This window comes from Ambystoma mexicanum, chromosome 7q (genome assembly GCF_040938575.1).
Source record: "Ambystoma mexicanum isolate Mex_15411 chromosome 7q, UKY_AmexF1_1, whole genome shotgun sequence".
NCBI classification, from domain to species: domain Eukaryota; kingdom Metazoa; phylum Chordata; class Amphibia; order Caudata; family Ambystomatidae; genus Ambystoma; species Ambystoma mexicanum.
The window spans coordinates 44505602-44518974 of NC_090941.1; the positions used below are offsets into that span (position 1 = coordinate 44505602).

The 13373-nt window shown below is 47.9% G+C and overlaps 1 protein-coding gene across 3 annotated transcripts in view; it reads left to right on the forward strand.

Annotated features, from left to right (window-relative positions):
- Window positions 1-8188, forward strand: part of GEMIN8 (gem nuclear organelle associated protein 8) — a 239468-nt gene extending 231280 nt beyond the window's left edge. For all 3 annotated transcript variants that reach the window (XM_069639291.1, XM_069639293.1, XM_069639292.1), the window contains one exon: window positions 6671-8188. In XM_069639291.1, coding sequence (XP_069495392.1) covers window positions 6671-6930 — 260 coding nt within the window. In that variant the 3' untranslated portion in view covers window positions 6931-8188. The remainder of the gene's footprint in view (window positions 1-6670) is intronic.
- Window positions 8189-13373: the final 5185 nt, after the last annotated feature.

A 13373-nucleotide genomic window follows, 5' to 3' on the forward strand; every position in this document is an offset into this window, starting at 1 on the left:
AGGCCTTTAAAACAATGACCGTAGCGAGAAATCGCAATACAACTCTAGTAAACCAACACATACCATACCAATACAATATATATATACATACAAATACGACCAGTCTCAAGCGTTAGATGCACGAAATGTGTCGTCCACCTAAAAGGGAAGGCAAACAGGCAGTGCGAAATAATGCTTAGACCCAGTCCGCCTTCAGAGGCACCTAACTAAAAGGAAGTCCGAGCCCTACGAAGAGTGGAGCCTTGTGCTCAAAAGTACCTGCACACGCTGGTGCCAACGGGCAAAAGGGGAGTCTCTTCGAGGGAAATCAGGCAGTTCAATTTAGTGCACAAATGAAGAACAGTGTTCCGCGACTCAAGCGCAGCCTCCACTGTGGGCAGAAGCAGAGCGCGAGTACGGAAAGGCGTGCTGTTTTAACACAGCGGGGAAAAGCTATGGGCTCCTGCAGGAGGGCGACCAGTTCCTAGCTATGCTACTCACCGGTCCCCGATGCAAGCAGACCCAGGCTTCTCCGCGTCAGTTTCAGTCGCTGGCAGGTTCAGAAGAGCAGGGGACGTCTCGTCGTCGTGTTGAGTCTGCAGCAGCAGAGTTGAGTAAAAGACGTCCCAAACGAAGGACCCGCACAGTTGGTTACCACAGCAGGGCAACGGAGCGGACGTGTGTATCTGAGCCAAATGTACACTACTCACTTCAGACCTGGGAACGCCAAGTGTACGAATCGTGTGAGAGTGACAAGGACTCGAAATACTACACAACCTGGCGGCGGTTACAGAGCAAGACTCCTGTGTAGGCTGGTCAGTCTGCTGGATGGCCCAGAGACGCTTCCGAAAGCTTACTAGCAGGAGATGGTGAAGATGCCGAGAATAGCTGTTCCCGCTATTCCAAGGATCGAAGTACCAGTACAGGCCTTCTGGTTCGATCAAAGGTAAAAAGGGTTTCACAAGGCGACAGCAGTGCAGAGGAGCAGTCCTTCAGCAGGTCACCAGTGATTCCTCGGTTCAGCCTCTTGGTTGCAGGATACTTGGCTCCTGTATTCCTTTGTTCGTGAGAACTCAGGAGATCGACATGGTAGTGGTGTTTCCAGCCCCCTCTTATCAACGGCTCCCTTCGCGCCAAAACGGAGGGGACCCAATGGGAGATCCGCTCATCAACACTCACACCATTCGTGGACCAATCACGGACCACGGTGGTCCCAGGCATTCACACCACCCTAGACTCTCTGGCACCCAGGATGTGTATTGGGACCAGACATCCCAGCCCACATCCTGGAGGCACACACCAGGCATGTAGAAGCCCGCGAAAGCATCCGTGTTTCGTGGGAAAGTACATGCCCAAATAAGGAAGGCCCCGGGTCGGCTCGACCTGGGGAAGGTGAAGGGAGCAAGACGGTCAGCGGACAGGACAAAGGAGCCTCGTGGTCTGGCCATTTTGGGAGCCAGGCCACCATTTTGGGTTAAGCGAGAGAAACGCGCTTAAAACGCCAAAAGGAGCTCAAAACACAAGAAACGATCGCTGCCACCATTCCCGTCCGTGAATCACTTGCACCGATCAGTTACAATCCAAAAAGAGTATCTAGGGCCTGTAGAAGGCTAGAGACCCAAGAGAGCAGTAACTTAGCTTACAGTGCCCTCTTGTGTCATGTTGCACGAAAGCCGCAACATGATAAAAGAAACTACGGAAAACAGCGTTTCCCGGTACTGACTGTCTTAAGGGCATGTCAGTTTCCCCGTAAAAAAGGAGCGAAAGCCCAGAGGAGTGCGGCAGAAGGCTGCACTTCTCTAGCAAAGTCGAGAACAAGGTGAAAAACAACAGCAAAAAGTTTAGGGGTTGCCACATGGAAGGAAAATTACCTACAATTACGAAATCTTTCCTAACAGCCGCCTCAACAAATATATCAAGTTCCGGATGGTCACCCTTCAGCACGTGCTGGGACACCTGGAGGAGGGTGACTTCCTGTCGTCGCTGGACTTGGGGGATGCCTACTTCCACATCCCCATACACAAAGGACATCAAAAGTTCTACAATTCGTGGTCCAAGGGCAACACTACCAGTTCAAGGCCCTGCCCTTTCGGTTGAAGTCGGCACTGAGGGTCTTCACCAAGTGTCTGGCACCGCTGGTGGCGTGCTTGCGCCTGCAGGGGATCCACGTATACCGCTACCTGAACGATTGGCCCATCCGAGCAGTGTCAAGAGAACTCACTGTCGAGAACACAGCGAAGCCCGTATACATGATCATGGATCTGGGATTCTCAAACAACTTCGCGAAATCCCACTTGGTACCGTCGCAAGACGCCCTGTTCCTGGGAGCCAGACTCGACACAGTGGAGCAGTTGGCTTTACCGTCGGAGGAAAGGACAAAGGCCATCCTGGGCAATGTACACCGGCTGTTGACCATGGAAGTGGCCAGGGTGAGGTCCATCAAGTCCCTGCTCGGGATGATGTCATTGTGCATCTACCTCGTGCGTCTATGCAGGTTGTGGATGCGGCCACTGCAGGAGTTCCTCGACGCCCGCTGGATGCAAATGGCGGCCAGCTTCGAAGACGAGATCTCCCTCAACGAGACGTTCCGTCAAGTGATCCTGTGGTGGGGCGCCCGGGCGCACCTCACGGCGAGCATGGATTTCCAGGCCCTAGCGCATCAGGAGACATGATGACTGACGCCTCCCTGGAGGGGTGGGGAGCGCACACCGGAGATCTCCACGCAAGAGGGCTTTGGCTCCCAGAGGGAGAGGTCCCTGCACATCAGTGTCCTGGAGCTCCGGGCCATGTTCTAGGCCCTCGGGTCTTTCCTTCCGTCCCTCAAGGGCAAAGTGGTACGGCTCTTCACAGACAACACCACCACGATGTTCTACATCCGGAAGCAGGGGGGCACCAGATCCCCAGCCCTATCCAAGGCAACGCAAGATCTGTGGCACTGGGCCGTCGCCCAGGGGCTGTTCCTGGTACCTTTTCATCTGACAGGAGTGAAAAACACTGTTGCCGACTCACTCAGCAGGAAGCTGCGCTCTTGCCACGAGTGGGAGCTTCGGTAGGATCAAGTGGATCTCCTATTCCGACAATGGGGCAGTCCCCAGATCGACCTGTTCATGACGGCAGTGAACACCAAGTGCCAGAGGTTCGCTAGCAGGTTTCCCCAGCCGGGGAGCATGGGCGATGCATTCTCCTTCCCCTGGGACGGCCTGTTCCTGTATGCGTTCCCACCGTTGCCGTTGTTTCTGCTACTCATCAATCAACTCGGATGGTCTCGGCGCAGGATGATCCTCGCTGCACCGGCATGGCGGAGGCAGATATGGTTCCCGGACCTTCTGGACTTGTCAGCGTCCCCCCCACAACCCCCCCCCCGTCAAACTGCCGACGGACACGGATCTTCTTACCAGGGAAGGAGGCGCCATCCTACATCACGACCCGGGATCGCTGAACCTGCAGGCCTGGCTCCTGCAGCACTAGAGTTTGGAGGCTACGATATCCCGGCGGACTGCAAGGAGGTACTTGCAAAAGCCAGAGCGTCCTCGACTCTTAAGTGCTATGGACATAAGTGGAAGAGGTTCTCTGTTTGGTGCTGTGCACAAAAGATCAACCCTCTACGGATTACGGCCCCTCAAGTGCTGCCGTACTTGCTGTCGCTGGCCAAGGCGGGGCTGGCACATGCCTCCATCAAGATCCACCTGGCGGCTATCTTCCGCTACACCCGAACTCCAGGGCGGTCGTCGCTGTGGTCTCACCGCCTGGTGAAGGAGTTCATGAAGGGACTGTTCCACTCGTTCCCGCCAGTGAAGGCTCCGGCCCCGGCATGGGAGCTCAATGTGGTGCTGACCAGGCTCATGGGTCCCCCATTCCAGCCCTTGCACTCGGCACTGCTGAAATTCCTATTGTGGAAGACAGCGTTTCTTGTGGCCATCACCTCCGCACGCCGAGTGGGAGAGATCCAGGCCCTCTCCTGTAAACCTCTATACCTGACATTCCATGAGACGAGGGTAGTGCTGAGGACACACCCCTCCTTCATGCCCAAGGTGCCATCGGACTTCCACCTCAGAGACCTTGGTGTTACCCGTTTTCTTCCCGTTGCCGGCTGAAAGGAGTTTGCACTCGCTGGATGTGGCTAGAGCGCTGAAGTTCTACGTGGACCGCACAAAGAGTCTTCGGAAGACATCACAGCTGTTTGTGTACTTTGGACCTGTGAACCAAGGGAATGCCCTCTCGAAAGCTTCCATTTCCAGATGGCTCTCTGGATGCATCATGCACTGTCACCGGTTGGCAAACCGACCGTTGCCCGGCCATCCGAGAGCCCATTCAAACAGCGCGATCGCTGCTACCACGGCGTTCCTGTCTGGTGTGCCCCTGCGGGACATCTGCAGGGCTGCTACGTGGAGGTCGACCCACACCTTCAGGAGATTCTACTGCGTCGACCTGGATTCCAGGGAGCAGTCCAGAGTTAGCCAGGCAGTGCTGCGCAACCTGTTCTCTTGAAGGTGAGCCTGGTGAGGAGGTAAGAGATGCTTAATCTTGAGTTATTGAAATGCTTAATGTTGAGCCTTGCCACCTCCCGTGTTTGTACATGTGTGTACTACTATGTATTCTTGAGCATGTGAATCCATGCCAGACGCCATGCTGGAGAAGGAACAAGTTACTTACCTGTAACTGTTGTTCTCCAGCATGGGTCTGGCATGGATTTGCATGCGAACCCTCCCTCCAACCCCTCTGCGGCTCTTCTCTTGGCCCTTCTGCCACTTTACGTGCTACCAAATCTGAAGATGGCTGCCAGAGAAGGGGCTTAGGTAGAGGATAGTCATTGGCTGGGGGCAGTATGACCCAGAGACCAGTGATTGGTTATTAGTAGAAAGACAGTTCAGAAACTAAACTGATTTTTTCTTTACCGAGGATTCCCAGCCTGACAGGGAATATTCATGAGCATGTGAATCCATGCCAGACCCATGCTGGAGAACAACAGTTACAGGTAAGTAACTTGTTCCATCTATGGTCCAGTAGCCGCAGTTCTGCCGATCTGCTTCAGGTGCTCTCACACACTCTTGGAAATACAGTTCCAATTGTAACCGAGGCAATTATCCCTTCCACTGGTCACAAAAGGCTCTGGTCCCTAGTCACTGCACTCTTCCCCCAACAAAATAATGCTGGCAAACTTTAAAATGACATTGGAGTTGCTCATAATAAAAATGAGGTGGTGCCAGGGCAGAGTACAGCAAATGGTGTCCATATTGTTTGGGCTCTGGAGCAACCCCCATGTAGGTTGGTTAATCCCTCACGCAACCACTGGGCCTTTTTGGAACTGGAGACGAGTAACGTGCTCTGAAAGTTTGATTACTTGTTCTAGATTGTTGATATAAATGCAGCACTGTAACTTCGAAGAGCTGTCAGGGGACCTCCACTAATACACATTGCAATAGCCATCCCCAAGCCTTAACAAAAGGTTAGACTGGCAAAAGTAGGGGTTGGGTGGTTGTGTTGCATCACTGAACCAAATTACATTAATTGGGTGGACAGCTGAATGGTGCCATGGTCTTCTGGGGTTATTCTACTGCAGCTTCTTAAGGGAAGGTACTGGGGGAAGAAGTCTACAATTGGGGTCATGCATGTACATAGCCCTATTTTTTTTAATGTATTTTGTATCGTTATTCGTTAAAAAAAAGACAAATTTCAACCTTAATATATTAACATAAATCCATCACATAAGACAAAAAAAGGAGCAATAATTAAAATCAGAACTATTTAGCTGTACACTACACTAAAGAATTGCTCAAATCCACCTATCGATGTCATTTGCATATAAAACATTTTAAAATTGTAAATGCTAGCGCCGTTGGTGTACCGCACAAATAACGTTTCCAGAAGGCTTCATTATACTCAGACCGTCTTTTACCCGTGAATTTTCCGAAGTGGCGGGTGCTTTTTGAACATAGATTCACAGTGCAAAACCAGATGTTCCATTGTTTCTAAAGTGCCCTGTTTGCAACATAATCGGTTGTTGGTCATTTTTGGAATCGGGTTCCCTGTGTAGTATTATCACTTATATTGTTAGACAATGTTTCAACGAATTATTTTAAAGGCCTGACAAAGTCTGGGACACGAACGAGTTCAAGTGCGCTAAGCAAGGGTTCCCAAGCGTTTTGTGTTCACGATTCGGAGGTTGCATACTCTGTCTATAAAACCTTTCAACTATCGTGCACTAGTCAAATAGTTGGTTAGCTTTCTTAACTTTGTCGGGGGCACTTCCCAACTCCCATCTCATATAACCAATTTCTGTTAACAAGGCATCACAGTGTACCCCAAAAGCAGACCTGATTTTATCCTCCCATTACCAGGATGTTCTGTAACTCCACATATAGTGGGTCAGTACAAGGTATTGTAGCCATATTGTAGTTTTGTATTACCTCTGCAGCACTTTGCTGCTATCAAGTCCGCTCCATACCTAAAATAAATATAAATCAAGAAACGTAAGCAGACCACCACCTAGTTTCTACTGCTAAAGAGAGAGAAAAATAGAAATGGGTCTTGGTGTGCGAGTTCCGATGGTGTGAAGAGAGGTAAAGGTGCCTCTGTTAGTTGAGGGAAGTATTGATGGTGTAGATGAGTTCAAAGAATAAAGTATGAGATTTGTCAACTATTTTTTTGCCAACCTAAACTTTTTGTTCTGACAGTTCTCGTTTCTTTTCAGGGAAACAGCAACAAATTGACAACGAGCTCCATGATGAGATGTATATAGAAGCAGATCACGATCTGCACTTTGTGTCAGGGCGGTCAGTGCAGCCCCCCACAGAAAGGCCTGGGGAGAGGAGAGTGGCCGAAATGAAGAAACTATATGGCGACGACTCTGCAAAAATCCAAGGCATGGAGACTGCGATGCAGCTCAGCTTTGACAGGAACTGTGATAAAAAGAATCCCAAATACTGGCCTGTTATTCCTCTAAAACTATAGTCCATCAAATTACAGCCAATCGATTCCAAGAACAACTCTGTGAACTGAAAGGAGCTGTGGGAGCAACCTGTGCTGTTTAATTAAAGGGCGGTTTCACGGTGCACTTTTCTTTTCCATGACTGTTTTCTAAAGAGATATTCTGTCTAGTTATTTCGAAAGGAAATCCTTTCGGGTTTAACCTGCTGAAAAGTAAGCACTTGTTTGGTGCTGCCAGACGTTTCGCTGAATGGCCTGCTTACCATGGTTTAGCATGTGTGTTCATTGGAGTCCTAAGACTGTTAATGTATTTTTGCCGATTTTTCAGGAAATGAGGGTCGGTTTTAAAGTACAATTGTGTGCGATGTGGATAAGTGTTTGTGCTTTTACGCCTCCTCAAAATGCCAAACCCTGAATGGATTATACATAACTATCCTAATGATGATTTTAAATCCCCAAAGCTAATTTTGTCCATCACATAGGAGCAATACCTTTCCCCTTAGAAATTAAGTGGTGAATCTGTAGCAAAGTGGTTAGTCCTCCCTTTCTTGTAATGATGTATAGGCATTCGGTGGCGACAAGAGCAAGAGTATAACAATATTGAAATGTGACAGTATTTTCTTAAAGTTTGCATTGCAAAACGCTGCTACAAAATCAGTAGTGATCACGAACTTGAGGTAAACGTATCTCCATTGAATGTGCCACACTCTTCCATTGCTCGTTTAGACACCTCGATTTACAGTTGCTGTAGGCCTTCACCAGTTTGCCCATTTCTTCAGTGTCTATCTTGTTCTGTCTTTTAAGCAAACAGCATTACGCATGCTGGGTGTTGTAGTTCTGCAGTTTCCATTGTAATTATGGGTATAAAATGCCCAGCATGCAAAGCGATCTAGGCTAAAAAGCCAGAACTAAGAGAACATGGGGCCAATTCAAAACTCTGTAAAGTGAAATGTTGGTTTCCTTGCACTGTTTTGGGACTGCTGGCTGCTTTAGGCTCCTGATTTTGCACAGCTGTATTTTTTTCATTGATTTATATGTACTGCTTCATCATGCTTTGACCCAAAACACAAGTACGTTCAGATTGACTACTAAAATCGAGGAGTAACTGTGGAGCAGTGCGTGCTGCCATTTGTACGCCAGTGGAGTGCCATAAGATCCAACAAGTCCGCTGTAAGGGCCCTGTATTTTTGCTTTCCCCTTAGCAAAGTCTGCAGCACGTTGTGAGCCGCTAGTTTTCTCTTTTTGTATTAAATTAATAAATTGCTTGCTTGACCCCCTACAACTGCTCGAATATGTTGTATCCGTGTTTCTTGTTTGATATCCAAGTTGTGTGAACTTTTCTTTAGTTCCCAGGGGTAACAACATCGCGTTCTTGCCTGCCTCGCATTTCTGTTTTCCCATCATACTGCTTATGTTTAAATGCTGCTTTCCTTTTCCCATTTTTGTTTGCATTTCCTGACCTCTTAGTGCTGGCCCTCATGGTAACAGCTTGGCTCTCTCTCATTCTCAGCCCCATGAAGTTGTTTCTCATGCCATGGAGGCCACTGCCCTGGGGAAGTGGAGTGTTAACAAGCTCTGACTCGCACATATGTACATTTAAGGAAGCAAACCATGTTGATTTATTTTTTTTTCGTATAGTAGCTCACTCCTAAGAGAATGTTCACCCCAAAGAGGAATATTGCAATCTAGAGACACTTGGTGTTACCCAGAACATAGGTTTGTAACATTTCATTATCTCACACTTTCTCCTACTGTGCTTCGCTTTTAGAAGTTGGGCGCCTTCCTAAACATGTCGGTCATCAAAGTGACATATTTAAAGTACCTCCTGAATATTTGCACACCCCCATCTTCTACTTGCCCATTTATTCACGTAGTAAAACCCGCGATCAAGGATTACAAAGTAGTTTTGGGAGATAATTAGCACAGGGAATGTGAATTTTAATTGCAAATCACGGGTCAACCGTGTTTTCCGCTCATCTTTTTGACCTTCATATCATTCACCTTGTCAAGGATTAGCTCTTCCCCAGAGCTTTATATAACATGCCAGGGTCTGCAACATGTGGCTTTCCAGTTGTTTTGGACTATGCCTCAGATTATCCCTCAAAACTGTCTATGCTGACTAGGACGGATGGGAGTTGTAGTCTAAAATATCAGGAGAGCTAAAGGTTGCAGACTGGTGTAAAGCAATACAGTGAACTACACTATTCTGAGCCCCAAACCCATAGCTGTTGTTTTTTTTCTTTATTTCTGAGGTTAAAGCACACCACAAACTGGTGCATAGTTGACTTGCTGTGTATGAATGCTCACAGGCACTGGCAGATTTAAGGCAAAGGGCCCCGTGGGCAGCACCTGACGCAGGGCCCTAGGTTGGCAGGTCAAGGAGGTGGAGCTAGGGTGGGCGTAGATAATTGTGGTCACGAGTGCACAATGGCGAACTTTACAGACAAAAGCAATATTTTATAAAGTTGTCTTTATTACAGTTACTTGTGTCTAGGGGTCTGACTAACTGGAAACAGCTGTGCCTCCTCAGCAGGCTTTGCTATCAATGGTAATATTGGAGGATCAAACCTGAAACTAATTTTGGAAATTAACATGTTTCAAGGCTAACGGCGAAAAGAGAATTACAGTTTATGAAGACCACACAATTTCCTAGAAAAATTGCTCTAAGAAAACGAATCGGATTCCATGTTTGTAATTACAATTGTGGAAATGCTTCACAAAAGTACCACACCTTGTTGAACTATCTCTTTAATAAGTGCACATGTCGCAGTACAATGAATTCAGTCAGTATTGTGCAAAAAAGAAAAACTGTACCTTTTTATAGACCTTTTTGTGCAATAAGTGAAGTAAAAACACAATTGCCAGCTAAGCTTCATAAAATAGTGCAATGAGATGACATCAATAATAGTGTCCATTCATATATTGCACACCACAACATCCTCTTGCTTTACACAGGAAAACCTGGCATCCAGGATGGGGAAAACAAATGTAGAATCACATTCTTTTGCTTGACCTGTTTTTTTTGTGTGTGTGTATGTGTGTGTGTGTGTGTGTGTGTGTGTGTGTTTGTTGTCAGGTGAATTTATTATGTGGTTTGTGCACTTTTAAAGGCATCGCTAGACATGTATTTACCCGTTTGATTACCAAGCCTTAAAAATACTGATATGAAGTATACCTGGGAAGATATGTGGTCAAGTTCTTACATCTCCACCTGGAACAGAATCCTGGTTTTGCTACTTAAACAAAATGTTTAATCTTGGCCAAATCATGCAATCTCATCGTGCCTGATCTACCAACATTGGGAGCCCATAAAAGCAAATCAGTTTTCAACTTTTGTCATGCACTCTCAAAAGTCACTAAACTCGAGTTAATGATAATTATCGGTTATGTAAATAGTGCTTCACCAAACCACTATTTATATAGAACATATTAACATAGAATAATCACCCGACTAAAGTTGGCACTGATTTATCGACCTTGGAAGGATGAAAAGCCGATTTGGCCTTGCCAGTATTAGAATCTTCGACCTGCAGATATCACACACCACCACCACCACCACCACCCCCCTTCCCTCCCCCTTGATTCAGGATGAGAAAAATAAACATCTTACATTCTTTTTGCTTGGCCCATTTTCATAATGTATATACATTGGGAGCCCATAAAAGCAATTCAGTTTGCAACTTTTCTGATTGGCCACCCCATTATCATTGTGTGTGCGCTCATACTTCATGCTTCCCCTGCATAAATCCGTGCTCCACTTTGGGAGACTCCAGCCAAAAGAGCCTGGACAACAACTGCAAAGCACACTTTAAGCATTTGTGCAGCGCATTTGTTTTTAGGGGGACCAAACCGGGAGGAAAGTCAGCTGTCAAGATTGGCAACAAGTGGACTGTGTGGACCAAGTGAAGCGACACTTCTGTATTTGCCCCTCAAGGTGCCTCAATGATCCTACTGGCTCACACTCTTTTACCATTCTATCACCGCCTGCGGCCTGATGGCCATTGCTGTGGGTTTTAAGTAAATGATGAAGCGCCATGCAGCGCCAACTTGCTACTATTCTCCCCCAATCAAGCTGTTTTGTTAACGGATTGTGTGTGGAAATCCTGAAGAACAGTTTCAAAAGGCTGGAATGTTTCCCAACACAAAAGCAAGTGCCCCACTGTAAAATGTGTTAAGATTATCTCAAATAAAACAGTTAGAAGCTGTTCCATGCTATTTGAATACCAAAGGGGGGACGGCGGATTTCCTTACCATCCCTTTACAGGTGTGTGTCAGAGGCGGGATCCGAACACTGCCAACGGGCCTCCCATGACCTAATAATAAATGCACTTAACCACTACACCAATGCGGTTCTTTTAACACTGCGAATATTGCAGCAGAATGTGTCCTTTGTGTTCCTTCCTCACTGACATTTATTTTATGGGAATGGATGCCACTGGCTGGAGTCACAGCAGAAAGGGCCTTGTGACCTGTGTCTCAGAGAGAGACTGGGAAGGAAAGGGGCGGCCCGGGCACAAGGGCCTGCTCGTCGTTTGCCCACCTGGCGACTGTTAAATCCGCCTCTGCTCACTGGGATTGTATCTTTTCTACATCACAGCTGAGGGTAGAATACTTGCGTATAATGTCTTTGTTGATCGAAAAAACGCCTTTCATTTGCTTATTCAGACATCGCCTCTGGAGAGTTTATAATATTATTCTGTTGTATTATTTAGCAATTGTATAAAATCTAATTAGGCCGGGGATGGGCAGTGTAGCACATTTGATAACAACCTTTTAGTTTTACAGCAGTGGTTCGAGATTGCAAGGTTGGTCACCGACATCTTTATTTTCTTACATTAAAAGGTATATATTTATGAAATGCTTGTCACTGCCGCGCAAAGAACCCCACAAAAGTGGGTTTTTTCTTCCACAATGTCGATTCACCATTGTCACTGTACCATTTTTTTTGCCAATCCAGGGATGCATCAATGTATGCAATCACTATTCATGTATTTAAAACGCATTCATGCTCCAGCATGAGGTCTGGCATGGATTCACCCCTTGCTGGAGCATGGATTATTCCCAGTCAGGCTGGGAATCCTTGGTAAAGAAAAAATCAGTTTCAGTTTAGTTTCTGAACTGTCTTTCTACTAATAACAAATCACTGGTCTCTGGGTCATACTGCCCCCAGCCAATGACTGCCCTCTAACCAAGCACCTCCTCTGGCATCCATCTTCAGATTCAGAATTTTGCCACACGTTCAAGTGTTGGGAGTCCTCATGCTTAGCTCTCGAGCTTTTACTGGGTGTTGTGTTTTTTCAAAGAGTTTACTCTTATTTTTCGGTCAAATTCGAGCCTCAAGCTCCACCGATTCATCTTCCGATTAACAGGGACCCGTTTCGGAATTTTCTATGCCCCTCAAGGGCGATTTTTCATTGAATCTCACTTCTTAGAGGATTCTGGAAGATCTTTGAGGCCTTCCCGCCTGGTCATGGCTCAGGACAAAGGAGACTCGACGCCCGTTGGATCCAAGCTGTTCAGGAACTGCCAGGATGTGGACTAGAGAACGTCTTCAAGGAGGATGAACACTCTGTTTCTCTACTACCTGCAGTGCGACAAGTCGCACGTGGAGAACTGTGCGTTATGTAAGAACATTTCCGTCCGGACCATGAAGGACCGTCGGAAACGACTCGCTGACTGGCTGGAGTTGAAGAGCCCGGCAGCAGATGAGAAGTAGTCTGAGCGGTCTTCTAAGACCTTTGAGGGTGCTCCAGCGACAAGGGACCAACAGAAGGCAAAGCACAACGGGCACCGGGAGTGCCGTTGGTTCGGGCTCCTTGGCTGACAGGCCGGGCGCAATGTCACCCACGTTGTCAACCACGAGCCAATGCTCCGGCTCGGTGAAAAGGAAGTCGGAGAACCCGGGTAAGCTTCGGGAGAAGCCCTGGTCGACCCCAGAGGAGAAAGCCAAGGGGGGAGCGAGGCAGTGACCCCCACCCCCTCACGGTGAAGGCCTCCGACGCGCCTAAGGTCGTGAAGGCCCAGATTCACCTGGCTATGGCCTTGATTGATGGGGATTTGTGGCGTCCCTGGGGAATCCTGCAGAGGCGACCCCAGTGGAGACGGCCTAGAATTTCCCTTCAATCCCAGAGGGAATCGTCTTTCCAAACAATCCAAAAGACCCCCGTGAAGCCCCACACTGAGAAGGAGGGGGTAGGGGGTTGATGTAGTCCTAGCGGACTCGGATACCTCCTCCGAGGACGAGCTATCTCTCATCAAGACTGCCCTGGACAAGAAGTTCGAGGAGGCCAGGGCCTGCGAGAAGGATCCTGATGAGGTGACTTGGGAGAGCGAGGGTGGAGCCGACGAGGAGCGGCAGGTTGAAGAGGAACCGGAGGAGCCTCGACCAACACTACCATCTCAACCGAGGCCTACACTGCCCCACAGGTCGGAAGACATCTGGCTGGCACTGGGCACCTTGTGCACGG